Genomic DNA, 19,568 nt, shown 5'->3' with positions numbered 1-19,568 from the left:
TAAGCTCTTGATTACAGCGCTCCCGTTGAATCTGTGGCGAGAATCGGTACTAAGACCGAGTGGCGCCATCTGTTATGCTTAAAGCGTAGTAGTAACATGTGGCGCCATCTGTGGTAATCCGGTAGTACTAGCAGAATGTAGCGCCATCTATTGTACCTAGTATAAACTAGTCGCGTGTGGCGGCATCTGTTGACGGCTATTTTAAGCGCTACATAAGTGCTGCCATCTATTGGACTATTCAAGGACTACAGCAATACTAGAGGCCTCTGCTGGTGAAAATTCGTACTATAATTTAGAATGTTTCGTCAACCTGAATGTAGGTGGCGCTGTGGTTCATTTTAAGTTTAAATTATTCCGTAATGTTAATGTTACTGGTTGAATTATTTAGCAAAATTATCAAAAAAATAGAGGGTTTCTAAAAATTAATGATTTTTGAGATAAAATTGGGTCAAGTAAGCTAAGAAAATAAAATATTACTTGTGTAGTTCCAGGCAAGCAGGGAAATCTGAAAGTTAAATTAAAAAAAGATATATTTGAAAAAAAAATTGATTTAATTAGCAAATTTATTTTTATATTATTAGATTCATACAAAAAAAAAACAATTTAAAAAATATGTCAAGTTTCAAAAGTAGCAAGTTATAATTAACATAGAAAAAATTGTATTATTGATAAAAATTTATTATTAAAAATTGCTTAAATTGTATTAATACGCACATCAATTAAAACTCTTGAAGCGGTGAAGGATATCCTCTGTCTCTAAATAGAAACGCTAGCAGTAACTTAAAAGATTTGATGACTACAAATCTTCAATCAAAATCTACAAACTGCTTAGCAAAAGCGCATTTCAACCCACGAGCAAAATCAGATGTACTAATTTATGGTGATTCTAGTGCTAGAGGTTTCTCTTCTCTTCTCTCAGGTATTCTGAGCTCGTCATACAACACCTGTGGTTATGTGTTTAGTAATGTTACAGCCCAGACCTTATGTAATTATGCGTTTCCTCTAATTGTTTACTATACGAAGGATGATGTTGTTGTTGTTTGTCTTGATTTTTTTTTGTACATTGCCGTCTTTTTCCCAAATGAAATCCTTGCTATCAATGGGCAGGATAACTAATGTAATTGTTTGTAATAAATGCGATTTTAATAAGTTCTCAAAAAGCAGATATTACAATACAATTCATTTTATGAATTCTTTCATCTGTAACCGTAACTTTTCTGTGAGAATAATTACTGATGTCAGACAAAATTTTAGGTACCGTCACTCTGCCAAATCTATGTGCAAACTTTTATCTTTATATGTTAAAAATACTTTTTTGTCATCCAAATTAGTATTAGCATATTTAGGTATTAGCAATAGTGGGATAATCAGCGATACACCCTTGATCGAAGGTAGGTCTTCGGTTACGCCTCAACTAGACCAATCTATAGACACCCTTGCTATTGGATCTTCTTTTTTAATAGAAACTCCCGCCATAATCAGGTTGCATTTCTTAATGTTCAATCTGTGCGTTCAAAAGTTAGAGAATTGGAACTATTTTTAGAATCGGTTAACTTTCCTAGTGTGTTAATTCTTGTTGAACACTGGTTGAGGTCTGACTAGCCTATTGATATCCCTGGTTATGTACTAATTTCCAAATTTTCACGCATGCAATATATACATGGTGGTACTCTTATTATGTTAGAGAAAGCTTTTTTAACGAAATTTGTGTTTATTACTATTGACAGATTTGATCATCTATTGATTGAAAAGAGTTTTCTATTGTATTTAGCAGTAAGTTAAATTTGTATATTTTAGGATTGCATCGATCTCCATCTGGTAATTTAGATTTGTTTTTAGAAAAGTTGGAGATCCTCTTAAGTGAAATTTCGGTTAAAGCGATGTTGATTCTGACTGGCGATCTTAATGTAAATTTTTTAGACAAATCTAATGGATCAAATCGAATGCTTTTTAATCTGTTAAACTCATTTAATTTTAAAATGCATGTGGATCAGCCAACCCGGATTTCAGCATTTTCTTCCTCACTGATAGATTACTTCTGTATGAATTTTAACCAACACGAAAATCAGTGTACAACAATCAATGCCGGTTTGTCTGACCATGAGGCAATAGTGGGATTAGTAAAGCTTAATAGTGCAGCTAATGAGAATAAGTTTGGACGCGATAGACTTTATACTAGAGCTAATTTTCGCAAATTCTTTTTGCTTTATGTCATGTGTCAATTGCAATATGTCAAGTTGGAATAATGTATTGACTACTGTTAACCCACTGCATAGCTTTCATCAAATAGTATTAAACAATTTTAACACTGCTTTTCCTGTTGTCAGTATTAAAAAACGAAATAGAAAACCTTGGTATACTAAGGGTTTACGAGTATCTGGGAAAAATATGCGCTCCCTTTTTTACATTAGGAAATACGCTATGAACAATGCAACATTTTTAAATTATTATAACAGATACCGCAAGATTTACAGAAACTCAATCAAAATGGCTAAGTGGACCTACTTTCAAAGGAGGATAAATAGTTCCTCTAATAGAGCAAAAGAGTCTTGGAAGATTTTAAATGAGCTAAGGGGCAAAAATAATGTCTTGGTTATTCCAAGTACCTTAGATTCCAATGTCCTCAATTCCTTCTACTGTGATATTGCCAGTAACCTTGCAGCCAATCTCTCACAAAAAATAGATCCCAGGAGCTATCTCAGCAATGTGGTAGTAGCCGAATCTTTCTTTTTTGCTCCCACAAGTGTAGACGAGCTTAAACAGTTAATGGTTAATATTAAGAATAAGAGTTCATCAGGTTGGGATGGGCTTTCTCTTAAAATATTTTCTGCTTTGCCTCTTGTTGCTTTGCAAGTCTTGGCCGAGTCAATTAACTTTTCATTTATGTCTGGAGTTTTCCCAGAGTGCTTAAAAAGAGCAATGATTGTTCCTCTTTACAAGGGTGGTGATCGCGACTGTCCTTCAAACTTTATTGAGTCTTCAGCAGTTTGGCATTCGTGAGTCTGTGAGCACAAATGATGCTATCTTTAGCTTTCTAGAGCACCTGTACAACCGACTGAATGTTGGTGAAGTTGCAGCAGCGGTATTCTGTGGCTTGTCGAAGGCATTTGGCTGCGTGAGTCACATAGTGCTGCTGATGAAACTGGAGCTCTATGGTTTCAGAGGAACTGCCCTTGAGTGGTTTCGTTCCTACTTATCAAATCATGTACAGGCTGTCAAATTTAATGGTGGTATCTCTAAGGAACTTAATATAAATGTGGGTGTTCCGCAAGGATCAGTACTTGGTCCTTTACTTTTTCTCATTTATGTGAACGACCTACCACAACTGCAGGTAAGTGGCAAATTTACATTGTTTCCCGATGATACCTCCATCTTCTGGCACGACTCTGATGTTTCTCAAATGGAGGCCAATATACGTGCAGATTTGTTAAAAATAAAAGACTGGTATGATGCAAATTTTTTGACATTTAATGTTTCCAAAACAAATATCCTTAATTTTAAATGTAATACAAAGGATATATGTTTAAATAATGAAGCCATCACCATGCCACCGTTCAGTAAGTTTTTGGGTCTTTCCATAGACAAGTTCCTTAAATTTGAAGACCATATTGTAGTGTATATGTATGTAGAAAAGTCTCATCAGATCTGCATACTTCGCGATTATTGAGTCGCACCTTCGATATGGAATTTGCTTTTGAGGTTCATGTTTAAATTCACTTTTTAGTTCAATGTTTGTACTCCAGAAAAGGGCCATTAGATATCTATGTGGGGCCAAGCCTCGTGACTCATGTCGCCCGCTTTTTGTAAGTCATAATATTTTAACCCTGTGTTCTATTTTTAATTTGGAAACAGTTTGCTTAGTTTTTAGAAAATATAAACAGGAACTCCACTTAGGAAGCCACTATAATACGCGACAAAATTATTTGTTGAGGCTACCCATTCCTCATTTTGAACTTGTCCGTAGCTCTATCATATATGGAGGATGGAAGTAGAAAGCTATTTAATAAACTTCCACTAGAAATAAGACAACTTAAGACTGAAACAAGCCTACGTACAAGGACGAAAATATTTCTTGCTAGTAAAGCGTACTGTAGTTTAGGTGAATTTTTTAATGATAAGCATTTAAGTATTTTTCAAAGTTTTATATATTTTAATTTAATTTAAAATAAGTTTCTCGTTTTTATTCCTTTAATGTACAGTCTATTGGCTTTGTCTACAACTTCTATGTTTATATTGACAATAAAGCATTTTTGAGTTTAAGTTTGAGTTTGAGATAATGACATGTAAGGGATATTACGGAATGTAGGATATTTAGAATATCATATCAGATAATATCCATCCTGTAAACACCTGGAACATTCTTGAAATATCTTATATGGTATTGCTATATCCATATATTATTTTTAAATAATATGTCCAACACTGACAGGTAATCCCAGTACTTTCAGATGACCTCCATGTATGTAGAACATTAAACATAATATCTTAATAATTGTACTACAAAAAGTAATAAAAATCCTGAAACTATGAAACTATAAATAAAAACTTAATGATAATAGGAGCAATTTTAATAGAAAAATTAATTTAATCTTAATAAAAATCTTTTAATTAATTAATTTATTATAATTGATTGTCTTTCGTTTTTTTAACTGTTTTTTTAAATACTCTTCATCTTTTAATAAAATTTTAAAAAATCTTATATTCTGTTGTGTAAATTGACTAATAAACAATTAAAACCACTTTTTAAACTCTTCGATATTTCGGTTTATTTTAAACCATCTTCAGGATTCGCTATAGAGAGAAAGAAAAACAGTATGTACTAATGTTACAGTACACCTATTTAAAAATTAAATTAAAGCTAATTTTAACGAAAGAGACATTCGAAAAATGTATTTAAAAATGTTGATACATTAAGATAGTTTATAAATATGTAGTTTATAGTTTCTTTAGATAGTTTTTAACACATGATTTAAAACAATATGCCACAATATTTGCTCTCCACAACGACTTATTAAGCTAGCATTAGGACAAATTTATATAATATGTCTCTTTCCATGTAAAAAATGTTACCATATAAATTTTTACCTTTTGTGATTTTGTATTTTTTAGATGTGTCTTATTTGGCCCGGTATTATGGAAGATCACTACACGCGACTAACATTCTTTATGTTTTGTATAATAAACTATGTACTTTACACAATAAATATTTATATGACTAGGAGTTTATATTTTTTTTGTTAAATTTTTTGTTTAATTTGTTAACGGTTATTATTTTTAATTAACCTTTATAATAAACTATTATTTACGTGCACACGAAGTATTCTAATACCATTGTGCATTAAGTGGTAAGCCATAACACAGAATATTAATATTAAAATGAATGTAAAAGCGATTACTGATTAAGTATTTAGATTTTTTTTCTTTATTCATATTATCAATGCTACAAATATACTTACATACGACACAGTCAGGGAAAATTTGGTATTACAAAAATATAAAATTATAAAGTATTTACTCATACAACAACTTTCTTTCAAAATAATTTTTACCTAGGATTAAAACTATTATTAAGAGAATTATATATACTTATACAATACAAAATAAAATTTGTCATGGTAAAACAATATTGATTTTAAACTAAAAAAACACACAGAGATATAAGTACAGCAGTACTTATGTAAGGAAGTACACTAGTGTACTCCAATATAAGCTAATATAGCTCCAATATAAGCTATAACTCTTTTAAGAGAGGATAGAAATATTCTTTTAATCTATTTAACAATTTTAAAGAGGAATCACAATGAAATTTTTGACAGATTTTAGCAATTTTATGTTGAGATTATATCTATCACAGCCATTTTTGTTTTTTTATATTATTAATATAATTCAACATATGTAACTTCAGAGAAACTAAATAATTTATTAGATTTTTTTAAGCATTTTCAAGGATGCTCAGAAATTCATGGTACTTATCGTCAACATTATTATTATGGTTATTAATAAAGTTGAAATCCACAAACCCACAAACCTAGCTGGGTTATGGGCCTGAAAACCCTTTTACTTATTGTGCTCTTACAGAAAGGTACATTTAGGTTTAATGTGACAATTTAAACTTTATGGTCAAATAAATTAGATTCAAGGGCTTTCTACCCCAAAACATCAGCTTCAAGATCAACAGAAATATTATTCAAGTAGTGATTATTCCTTGATAGTTCATTGATTGTGGGTTTAACTTACCATAGGTTAGATAGGTTATTACCATAAGTACTATATAACAAGTAGACATTAGTCACCCCCCACTGGAACCTCGTTTTAGATTATTTAAAATGTTCTCAATTACCCTTGAAAATGTTACAAAATTTCCCGAGGATGATCTGTAGAGTGCTAGAATATAGAAATCTAAATCATTAAAATAAATACTACATTCAATATTTTTTTTTTAATTTGGGACATTTACTTTTTTAAAAACTAACCAATGGAAGTTTTTCTGGAAAATAGCTGTACTACCGCCAGTAAACTGTTGTCTAGCTGAAAAGTCTATAAGAGGGTAACCATCAATTACCAATGTTTCTACTTCCAGATCACTCAGCCAGTGCTCCGTCAGAGGCAGTATATCACAATCAACTAAAAATGCTTCAAATAAAGGAGATCCAATATTAGATTTTAATTTATTTGTCTTAATATTAGATCTAATATGAAACACCTTTAAGATCATTTGTTTGGCAACTGGGATTTCAGTGGCTCCTTCCCTTGGCTCTGTAGGTTCGGAAAGTGGTTCACTGATACCTTATCAGGATATGTATCAGCAAACAAATATTTGACGGTCTTCAAAAGGTGCCGCCAATTAAAATGGAGCACAGTATTTCTGCCTTCAGTTTTTGTTTTGTCAGATTTAGAACCATGTCCCAGATTAGACAACTTAAGGAAATAGATAATATTTTCCTCATTTGCTTCTGGAGCAAGCCTAGTAATAAACAAAAAAGCCATCTTCTGAACTATTTTTAAGGGACAATCTTGTTGGTTCTTTGTTCCATTTAGTGGTTTTGGCCGATTATTTTGGTCGTGGCTTGATTTTGCTCGTAATTAAGCCTTATTTTTATTTATTGCTATATTTTCCAATAATTGTATTATATGTGAAACAATAAAATTAAGTTGGCGTTTTGAGAATCGGTGCTCTGATTTGTGATCAGAATCTAACAAGTTATTTATTTGTAAATAATAATAATAATAAATGTCTTTATTCTTGTAATCATATATGTTTGAGAAAAAAGGCGAGAAGTTTAGCTTTACATGGCTACTCTATTTAACCATTAACCATTAAAATTAAATTAAATCTAACATGCAATAATACTTATAAAATAAAATATTAAGCAAGTAAATAATATTTTTAGCTAAGAGTGACCGATATTCGAGAGTCACATATTTAAAACAGTCAATTAAAAAAAATACAACACACATAGCAGGTAGTAACTATTCACTAGATAGAAGAAAGGATTTAATCGATTTCTTGAACTTCAATAGGCTCATATTCTTAAAGTTATCATTTAGCGAGTTATAGGTAGACGGAGCGATGTATGAGAAACTATTCTTAAAAAACTCGTGAGGAAAACGAGGCATACTACATCCATGACTGTATCTTAAGGCAACGTTGTGGGCATTATAGCGATATTCAAGTCTATTATAGAGATATTGGGGTAATGAGAAAAGAAGTAGTCGGTATATAAAAATTAAATAGGCATAGATATGCAATTTATCAATATCATTACGAAGCCATTCCAGCTCAATGAGTATTTCAGAAACATGATCGTATTTTCTTATTCCGCAAACAAATCTACAACAAGTATTTTTAATTTTCTGCAATCAATTTTTAGTAAGTAAGTCTAAAGAGGCATAATATACTAAATAACAATAATCAATGATGGGAAAGACAAGACTTTCGCAGAGCTTTTTCCTTAACTTGTGGTTAATTATGTGAATATTGCTATATAGTGGTCTTAACCCATTTTTTACCAATGATGCGAAAACGCCATAACAACCAACAGTCATAATAATTTTTTTTCATAATATAAACAAAATAGAAATGAAATATCTAACGTTACTATAGTATTTACTAAGGTTGAATTAAAAAGATTTTTAAAACACTCAATAAATAAACCAGTGTTTTGATTTTTAAATTCTTATTCCAATTTAAGCAAAATTTTAATGTCTCAACATACTTTCGGATATTATTGTGTATTATTGGTAAGCATAAAACAGGCGAGATTTGTTTAGCTGAATCGTATTGCTAACACATGTGTGCATTTACCTTTTTTTACTGACGACAAAAAAATTTTACAAATTTCAAAATACTTGACTCCAAATTGTAAATGTTGCGAAAACGCATCACTGGGAAAATACGTTATCTGTATTTTGGTCGAAATAGCGCTTGAGTTGCCAACGGTATCAGCTAGAGATATTGCGGTTTAGGCTTGTGTGTAAGAAAGTTTTTAGTAATATTGAATTTCAATCGGTGGTAAGTGTATGTGTATTTTCAAAAAAACATGCCTAAATTTCTTACGCAAAAAGAGCTGGAGAGTGCTTTATATGAAGTAGTAGATGAATTGGAAGCAGAACATTCCGGAGATGTTGGTAAGATCTACTAAGTATTTTTGTTAGGTCTGTTATGTAGACGGAAATAATTTCAGTTGAAATTGATGCTGTTTATATTCCTCCAGGACCAGATAGCTGGACTGACGAAGAAAATATAGACGACGATGTAATTGCTGTAAACGAAAAAAACAGCCAAAATGATGTGGACATAGCGGGCACATTTGAATTACAGATAAGACAGGACAATGAATTTGACTGGGGTTCGTCTGATGATGAGAGTTTGGCAGAAAAGAAACGGAAAATCGAAAGGTCTAACACCAGCCAATAGATGTCCCAGACTATTTCGAATGAAGGCCCTGCGCTTAAGAAATTGGTAGATTTACTCCACGGAAAGTCACCTTTAGACATTTTCTTTTTGTTCTTTGATGACCAAGTATTAAATCTTATTGTAACATTTTCGGAAAAATATGCAAAAGACAATAATCGACATGATTTTGAGTTGGATAAATATGAATTACTAAAGTTTATAGGTCTGCTAATATTTACAGGTTATCATAAACTACCACAAACACAACTATATTGGTCAATTGGTGAAGAGAAGGGGATAGACATTGTGAAAAAAATGTATGAGTCGAAATAAATTTTACAATATAAAAAAACCTCCATTTGTCAGATAACGCACAATTAGATAAAAATGACAAGTTTTGTAAGCTTAGGCCATTTTTTGATCTCATAAATCAGAAAATGTTTGCAGTTTGGTATATTTTCACACTGTCTGTCCATTGACGAACAAATGGTTCCTTACTTTGGCAGGCACTCCTGCAAAATGTTTATTAGGGGTAAACCCGTTAGATTTGGTTTTAAATTATGGTGTATTGGTTCGTCAGACGGTTATTTATATCAGTTCATTCCATACGCAGGAGCAAATCCAAATAAACAAAAATCTGTATTAGGTATGGGTGGGCAAGTTGTTGTTGACTTATTGTCTATAGTGAATGACCCAATGAAGCATCAAGTATTTTTTGATAATTATTTTTCTTCGTTTCAATTATTTTCATATCTTACCGAGAAAGGTTATTTTGCGAGCGGAACTATAAGGGAAAACAGAACCCTCCGCTGTCCTTTAGAAGAGACCAAAAGTATTTCTAAACAAAAACGCGGCTACTACATTTCGACACATGACACAGTCAGTGGGGTCTCATTAGTTAGATGAAACGATAATTCAGTGGTCACAGTAATAAGTAACCATTACAATGACGAACCATTATACAGAGCTAAAAGGTATGACTGTGCAGCAAAAAAAGACAATCCTATTCAGCAACCTAATGTTATCAAGATGTACAACAAATTCATGGGGGGAGTAGATCTCCACGATAACGGGATAGCCAATTATAGAATAGGGATATCTGGAAAAAAGTGGTGGTGGCCTTTGTTCGTTAACACTATAGATAGCACTTTAGTCAATTGTTGGAAGGTTTATAACATTATCAGCGACAAAAATATTAGTCAACTAGACTTTAAATCGTACATTGCTCTTCGCCTGATAAAAACTGAATCTTCCATTCGTACATCTATTACTACCCCTAGGGCAGTTCTTGAGCAAAGATATGATAATATCGATCATATTATCATTAAATCGCTCCACTCCAAATGTAGATGCAAAATATGTAGTAGTCAAACGGTATTTTTATGTAAAAAATGCAACGTGCCCCTCCATACCGATTGTTTTGAGCGTTACCATAAAAAGTAAAATTAAGTCTTTTTCGTTCATATATTTAGCCAATGATGCGAAAACGCAATATGCCCTTTTTTGAAAGTTTTTGTAGTTGAATGTAACTTTTTTTTGTGTCATAATCTTCTTTTCTAACCTATTTTAATACATAATAAATATTGCTATTCGAAAAATTGTTGTTTTTTATGCCCTGGTAAAATATGGGTTAAAATGGCATAGGATCTTTTAGTAACAAAAGAGATATATTCGCGGAAATTTAGGTTATTGTCAATCATAAGCCCAAGATTTCTAGCACTGTTCACATATGGAAGCTTTTCAAAATTTATGTTTAGATTAGTCTCTATCATTTGTCGGTGCTTTGGATGACAAAAAGTTAAAGCTAAGCATTTGTTTGCATTAAGCACAAGATTATTTTTCTTTGAAAATTTGTTCAAGATCTTTATTTATTCTATAAAAAACCTCGGCAATAGATAAAAGGTCAAATGAATATCGCATTTGGGTATCATCAATAAAACAATACATACTGTAATAAAGAATCCAACCAAAAATGTCTGAAGTGTATACCACAAAAAAAACCGGTCCAAGTATGGATCCGCACCAAACTTAATGCAAGTCGGATCAAGGCCATAGTATTCGAGCTTGGCACAAAGCAAATCATGATCCAGAGTGTCGAAAGCCTTCGAAAAATCCAAAAGAATTAAGACTGTAGCTTTGTTTAAATCGCGAGACCTACAAAATTAGGTCTATTACATTTAATAATACGGACGTTGTACTACGTCCTTTTCGAAAGCCAGACTGCAGAGTACTTAGAATATTTGTGGAGCATTATTCATAAAGCTGAATGTATACTACCCTTTCTAGTATTTTGGAAATTGTAGGAAAAATACTAATGCGTCTTAAATCCGATTATGCTTCGGGATTATTGACTTTAGGTAAAGGAGTTATATGCGAGACTTTCCACCCAAACAACAGTTATATGGGTTATATGCTTATATATAGCAGGAAGACAGTATATTTAAGCATTTTTGCGTTTATATTATCACAACCAACAGCGTTTTTTTTTTAAGATTGCTGACTATTGTAACCATTTCGTCAAACGACGTAAGCTTAAAGTGAAAAGTACATTTCTCGTTTAATTTATTAGTCCTAAAAAACGAGGCATGCACTGTACAGTTTTTAGAGTTACTAAAGACTGGGGAGAAATATTGATTTATATCATTAGGTTTTTTTTAAATTGATGGGAATTTCATTTTTAATTTGAATATCCGTACTTTTAAGAGTTTTCCAAAGCTGTTTTATTCCAAAAATGCATTCTTTTCACGCAAATATATTTATTTAACTTATGGCTGTATGTTATATGAAAATATTGTAATACTACTTATTGCTAATAAAACATTATTAATTATTTTTTTTTATAACCCTCTGTTGCCTACTACTTATGATTTAAATAGTCCTAATAATGTTCCTTCTATAATAATTATTTTTAAAGTATAATAAAAAAATCCCACCTCTGCAGGTCAACCACCTCCTCGGACATTAAAAAAAACAACAAAATCGTCAAGCAGCAAAAGAACCATGACCAAGACCCCTGCCACCGTAGATATTCTTAAATCCATTCAAAATCATGGCACTTTGCATGTATCCGCATCCGTCGTCGTCCGAGAGGATAATACCTCAAGGCCACCAGACATACCCACCGACACCCGGTAAGTATCGCTGGTACCATATAGTTGGTACCCGTGTACTTTATCTCGGTACCGAGCTACCAAAAGCTCCGCCTCCTAACGTCCAATAGGTCGAGAGAACCAGCCGGATTGGTCAAGTGGTGGTGGTACTAGGAGGGTACCATCTCGCAGGTGACGCTGGTGTCGGGCAGGTGTACAACAGGACAACTACGAACTGCTACTACTACTGCTGTTTTTCGATTTGGTCTTGTTTCGTTTCGCAGTGGCTATTACTTTGGGTGGATAAAAATTTTAAATGAGATGGCGTTCGAGAAATTAATTTTTGTTGTTTATTATCGGGGACGGTAGAGTGGTACCGAGGATTTTGCATTTTAATTAGGTATTCCTAATTGATGCGTATGTCTGAGCGGGATTTTTTGCCATTAAGAAATGTTGGCTAAGGGTTTTATATAAATACCTTGGCAACGTTAATTAGTTAAGATGATAGAAGTGGTGGCATACAGGATTGGAACTCCGAAAGAAACGTAGTTGGACAATTAGTCAACATAGTTTTATTTTTGTCTTTTGAAGTTTAAAATGGAAATATTTGTATTAACAGAAACAGTGATTGTAAAGGCTGATTAATCACGTTCAAAATGTATGTCAAATATTTAACAATTTCATAGATAAAAACCTAATAAAATCTAAATTCATTAGCAACTTTTAATATTTTAATATAATACCATAAGTTTGTCGGGATTCTCCGTAAGATGGGAAGCAGAAAACAACAAAAGTGGTACCTGCTCACATGTGTTTCGGCTTTTTGACTTCTTCGGTGTAGAGCAACTAGAAACCCAAAAAAAAATTTCACTTATTTTGGCTTGAAAATGATAAAATAGTTATATCGATAGTAAGTTCAAAAGTTTATCAATCAAAGGCTTAAAATCACTAAAAGTAAGATATTTCATTATTTTGAAGTTAAATGAAAAAAAAAATTAAAGAAAAAATTAACTTGATAAGTCCTTAATATCTTAAAATAGTATCCCGGCAGTGATTTTAAAAGTAATCCTTAACCTTAAAAAATCAATTTTTTCTTTCTCTTTAACTTGCAAATAATAACCAACATAGTTTTAATAGCAGTGATTTCAGGGTTTTTCCAATGAAATTATAAAATTTATAAAGTTAACCAATAAAGAAAAAAATAAAATTATATATATTTTTTTCCTTTTTCAACAAGGGCCAAAAAAATCCTTTTTATTGATCACTATCTTATTAGCCCTTAAAATCACCTGTTGCTTTTAATATATTTATAATTTTTAATATACAAAGTAAGTATTGTATCGTTAATCAGAAAATTCGTTCCTACTCTTTATGCCTTGTACGAATAGTAAAATACTAGGGATATCTATAATGATTTTAAAGATTCACCAACTGGGAACTATTTAAAGCTAATTTTTCTTTATTGGTTTACGCTTGATACATTTCTTGTATCTGTCAGAATTAATTATAAATTTGTGTAAATTTTTTATTATACATAAATTTGAACCTCTTCCCTCTCTCTACTAACTATAGTCCGATCCAAATTGAACAATTTTTCTATGAATTTCTGTTGCATGTTAACATATAGTTCTTTTTTAAGAATTTATAAAGAAATTTCTTCGACAAAATTTCAAATTTACAATTAGTAATTAATATTTATTTATTTATTAAGTCTTTAGAATACAAACAAATAAAATTCCAAAATGGTATCCTGATCATACAATAATAGCTTAAACTTACTATAAATTACCCATGAAGCAGTAACAATCTTTAAGTAATATCTAACTTAATACTTAACCAAATTTAATTTTACACAGCATTCGGCTATAGTATCACAAAACAATTACCAATGTTTTATCTAGTTCTAGCAAGTTCTGGTAATAATTCGTTCTACAGTATGGAATATTGCAGGTGTTTCAAACATAATTTTAAAAAGAGTATTTGGAGCGTAGGTAGGTACTTCTTTTTTCAAGTTCTGGAGTGTTCCAATAAGATCACGCTAATGTGTGATTGAAATGTTAATATGATGTAATTAACTGGATCCAATTCTTGAAGAATATTACAGCTACTCTCCAAGGCTTCCAATACAAAGTTCTCATATATTTTTTTAAAAAGATTTTTTTTGAAATATTGACAAATTCGACTACGGTTGGAGGAGTGACGCGACTTTTCATTAACAGATTTATTACTAAGAAGTGAGAATGATTTGATATGGAAAAAATGGTGGTCATTTGATATTATAAAACTTATTGATCACTTTTGTACTCTTTCATCACCTTTTTTATAAGAAAAATTTATTTATATTAGAGCCTTCTAATAGAATGTTAATTATTTTATTCTTAGTTGACAGATTCTTTATTAAATTAATATCGAGGCATTTGAAATTGCCCTTAATGTGTGACAGCAAAAGAGTAAAAAATACTTAAATTTTACCAAAACTGTATCAACTTATTTAAAAGAAAAATAAAGTTATAAACAGAATTCTTAAAGAAAATAAGCATCGGGTTCAAAATATTTAATTATTCAATTGACTTTTACTATTTTCTTAAAAAAAATATGATGAATGTTTTAATGCGCAAAATATATATTCGGAAACACTAAAATAAAAAGTCAGTTTAAGTTATGCATTCAATATTTACTTTTTGAAAAAAAAAACAAATTCTTAATTGTGGGGATTAAAAAAAATATTTTCCTGGACTAGAAATTCTAATTTCTCTTAAAAAATAATAAAATACACAAATATGCCTCTAAAACATATGCCTCGACAATATTTTAATAACCTCTTAGAAAAACATATTTAAAAAAAAATTACTAGAGACATCCAGGAAATAAACAAATGAACCACAAGTTTAAAGTTATGCATTCGTAAATCATATTTTGATCATTTATATTATTAATATTTAAGCATCCTATTAAGCAAAGATTTTTCTAAAATTCTTGTTATAAGACGTTTTATCCAGAAGTCTGTAACTTATTCAATTTTTTGTAGAAAATCTAAAAAAAAATGCAGTACAACATACCTTTTTTAATAATACATTTGTAGATATTACGAAAAAAAATTATTAATTATACTAAAATAGCCTAAATTAGGAATAGGTAAATCATAATTTGTACAGCTGCAAAAGGCCTAAGATCTAAACGAAACATGAAATACAAGAAATCAGAAAATAAAGAAATAAATGTCAAATATATTTTTAAATTATGCATCTTCTTTTATACAATCAAAGAAGCTATGTTCTAGTACAATTTTTTTAGTAAAAAAAGACGTAATGAAAATTTTACATAGCTTTTTTTATTTTTTAAAAAAACAGTATTCAAAATTAGTTTTTTTGGTCGTATAAAAGAATTATTAAAAGAAACTTGCATGTAATAATTTTAAAATTGGTTGAAATGCTTAAATTTAATTTCAATAAAAAAAGTTATTTAAGAATTAGGTATATTTTGTTAATAAAATTATATAAGAACTTGGTTAATACTTAATTTCTAAGCATACATATAAAGGAACTACCCGGAAAATTACAAGTTTTTCGGAAAACATAATTTCCAATAATTTAAATATTTTTTTTGTCTTTACCAGTAGATTTTCCTTTAAAATTTTGATACCAGGTTTTAAAAAATTGAATAGAGTTGCCCGATAGATCAAAAAACCGATATTAAAATAATAATTTCAGGGTCCGCAGTTAACATTTCTAATTCAATCATCCAACAGCAGAAATATTAATTAAACCCCAATAAGATAAATGCATTTCACGTATATTTAAGATATGCATTACATCCAACTTGTTATTTGTTCAGAGATAAGTAATTGTATGAGAATGGTGCGATTTAAGATGATTAGGCTTTAATAAGATATCCAATTGACCATAAATCCCACACAATTAAAGTACATTCTCAGTTTAATTACATTGCAATTATTCATTCATTTATAAACATTTAAAATAATTTCCTTGTCTGCACCGGTAATTTTTTTCTTTTAGAATTTTGATATTCTAGGTTTTTAAAAAGCGAAAATAATTTCCTGGAAAAAATCAATATTTAACTAATAAATCAGAATCCGTAGTTAAGCTTTCTAGTTTTACCATCCAACAGCAGGGAATATTAATAAAACCTCAATAAGACAATTGCATATCACGTACATTTAAGTTATGCATTATATCCAACTAGTTATTTTTTCAAGTTTTAACTCAATGAATGGTGGAATTTGAAGATTTGGCTGTTATAATGTGAGCAATAGACAATAGAATCCCATATAATTAACATTTTCAGTTTAATTACATTGCTCTCATTACATGACATTTTCAATCAAACTCATAACATTTTCACCGTTTCTTCCGTTGTGCGATAATATGTCACGAAAACAAACTTATTAAACGTTTAAAGTATAGATTTTTAAAATTTACATTTTTAAACAATAAAAATTTTCTTCAAAAAAATTTGTTAGAGATTGGTTAAGCATTCTAACTAAATGAAACTCAAAATAAACCAAAAGTGGGTATAATTTATTAATACATATATACTGAAACTTGAGCAAGACTGAATCTTTAAGCATATGAAACTATTTCAACTGCCTGGAAGAGAATAAAAATTTCTTAAAGAATACAAAACCTATTAGTAAACCTAACCTATAGCTCAAATGATCAAGAAATGTATGTGGCCTTTTAATACTTTTTTTTGCAAATATTTTAATAAATTTTTTAGTCTTCTACTGCTGATTTTCTTGGTCTTTAAAAAAGTGAAAATATTCACTTCGAAAATTAAAAATTATTGACATTTTTACACGGCATAAAAGTGTCAAGTTAATTTATGTATCACAAGTATAAGGCAACATTTAAATTGCTTGAAATCCTTAAATTTACTTCAAGTTAACGAAATATATAAAAACTAGATAGTAATTTGTTAATGAAATTAAATACTAACATGGTTAATACCGAATTTGTAAATATAGAAAACAACATAAAACTGCCTGAAAAAATTGACAAATTTTTTGAAACATGAAAATCCTGGGATCTACATCTTTTTTGAATTTTCAAATATTTTAAAATAGTGTCTTAACCAGTAAATTTTCTTATAGAATGTTGATATTCCCGGTTATAAAAAAGTGAAATAATTGCCTGTAAAATCAAAAAGTCGATATTTAACAGCAGGAAATATGATTAAAGTCCCAACAAGACAAATGTGCCACGTACATTTAAGTTATGCATTACAAGCAACTAATAATTTTTTCAGAGATAAGTAAATGTATGCGAATGGTGGAAGCTGGGGGGATTTAGCTTTTATAAGGTGACCAATTGACCATAAAATCCCACATAATTAACGTCCATTCTCAGTTTAATTACACTGCATTTATTCCTTTCGGAAAAAATATTAAAAATACATTAGACACTTCAGTAGAAAGTCCATCTTAAGGCACTCATAACATTGCCACTTTTTATTTGGTTATTCGATCATACTTCACCAAAACAAGCTTATTAAAGGTTCTAAATTTTGAAGAAGATTTGAACATAAAATCAAAATTCTCTTAAAAATCCATCCTATGCTAAAGCACACCAGTCCACCTGCTGGTATATAAAACTACCTCGGATCAGTGCGGCGCGGTGTGGTATTCCGTGGTGCACCAGTTAAACCCACGTGGTCGCAAGAAAGACCCATTGGATGGTGGGGGTAAACCCAAAGAGTACCCGGCGCTGCTACGGTAGCAGCACGACGGTACCATCAGGGTCAATGTTAGAGTAGTTCAGTGCCATTCATGTGAACGCCATAGAGTAAACAACAAACCGGGGTGTACGCGTGCGGGAAAAGCCGGTAGTACTTTAAAAAACGCGGTTAATATTTTTTTTGGGTTCTTTTGGGGGTCGATTTTTTTTTAAGGGACTGTACGATAATTCGTGCTTGATACTGTGAACTGTGACTTTGATGTGATAACACTATAGAAGTGATATTTGCACCAGAATTATGACTCGCACCCAAAAGAATTAATTGCACTTTTTATGTACAGACTGGCACAGAATTTTATTTTATAATTAAGTACTTTAAATTGGTAATAAACAATGGAAACGTGCGTATTGATACCACAAGAGTTTTCGCTCTGTATAAGAAATACGACTGATAAGAACGGTAATGGAGACCCAGAGGTTTCGGTGTGGAGCAACTCAGCTATAGCTCAAGGGTCGCTGTGCTATCCGTTTCAGGGTACCATTAGAATTGACAAGTTGGACGTGTATGGTACCTTGGAGGAAAATGATGTAAGTACCGTTTAGGTTTAGATTTATTTTTCTTTAGTTAATATGTCTACCAATAGCCGACACAAATTAATTTCCGATCACATACTTAGATCGAGTAAATCCTCGTTAAATAATTTCATAAGCTAAATAGTTAGTCATAAAATAATAGTTATAGAATATTGAGCATAATTTAAATGTATATGATTTAAAAAAGTTATTAATGAAACATGAATTTTTCGAAATAAAAAGAGTTTAAATGAAATGTCCTTAATTTTGAAAAATATTTTGCTTTCATTATCAGTTGATTAAGGTTAATAATAGAAATGAATTAAAATTAACCAATTTCATTTAACCAAGCCAAATTGTTTTTATTATGTCAACAATCATTAAAAAAATTATTAAACAAAATTGTTTTTTTTTTCAAGATTCTGCATAATATAAGTAGATTTGATACACTTACATATTTTAAGGAAAAAATTTAAATATCTATAAATATTTATTTACCTATTAAGGCAAACTTATATTATTATAATAAAAAAAAAACGCATTTTTTAATTAAGTTCCAAAATATGCATGTCATCAGTCAAAAACGCCATAAACCAATTTTTTCTAAAAATACTCTACATAATTTAAGAACGTAAAAAGCCTTGTTTACATTTTACCAAAAAATATAATCGAATAGTCTTAATAATGTTGATTGATTAAATTCAATAAATCCCTACTGTTTATTATGCTAATAATTAAAAATAAATTAAGTTTTTTTTTAAATGTGAGTAGATTAAAAGGACTTGTTACACTTTTTAAAATAATTAAAAATTAAAGATAAAGCACTTAAATTTGAAAGGAAAATTTAATTGTCTAAGAACACATTTATTTTAACGATAGATTAAACTCATTAATTAAAGTCAATAAACCAATTCGTTTTTATTGTTATGCGAAATATTATTTGAAAATTATGCATAATTTAAATGAATGTGATATACTTATATTTAACAGAAAAAAAACACTAACTTACGTTTTGAAGAAAAATTAATTTATTGATTAAAAAGAAATTTTTTTAATAATTAAAAAAAAATTCACCACATTTTCAAATTGATTAAACTCGATAGTATTGATTAATTAAAATCAATAAGCCAATCCTGTTTTCTTTTATGCAAATAATCATTTTAAAATATATGAAATCAATTTTTTTTAGATTGTGCACAATTTAAGGGGATCTAAAACACTTCTTCTTACAAAATAAATATAATAAAAGCTTTATTTACATTTTAAAGCAAAATTTAATTGAATAGTCTTAAAGAGACTATTTGTTTTTGTTATTTT

The 19,568-nt window shown here is 30.1% G+C and overlaps 1 protein-coding gene across 1 annotated transcript in view; it reads left to right on the top strand.

The window, feature by feature from the left end:
• The first annotated feature begins 17,702 nt into the window (after nt 1-17,702).
• LOC126746284 (zinc finger protein 84-like) overlaps nt 17,703-19,568 on the top strand; it is a 153,671-nt gene continuing 151,805 nt past the window's right edge. The window contains exon 1 of the mRNA XM_050454453.1: nt 17,703-18,266. Within this exon, the coding sequence (XP_050310410.1) occupies nt 18,072-18,266 (195 nt within the window). The 5' untranslated portion in view covers nt 17,703-18,071. The remainder of the gene's footprint in view (nt 18,267-19,568) is intronic.

Source organism: Anthonomus grandis, chromosome 17, assembly GCF_022605725.1.
Source record: "Anthonomus grandis grandis chromosome 17, icAntGran1.3, whole genome shotgun sequence".
Taxonomy (NCBI): Eukaryota; Metazoa; Arthropoda; class Insecta; order Coleoptera; family Curculionidae; genus Anthonomus; species Anthonomus grandis.
This window is presented reverse-complemented; position numbering and strand designations above follow the sequence as displayed.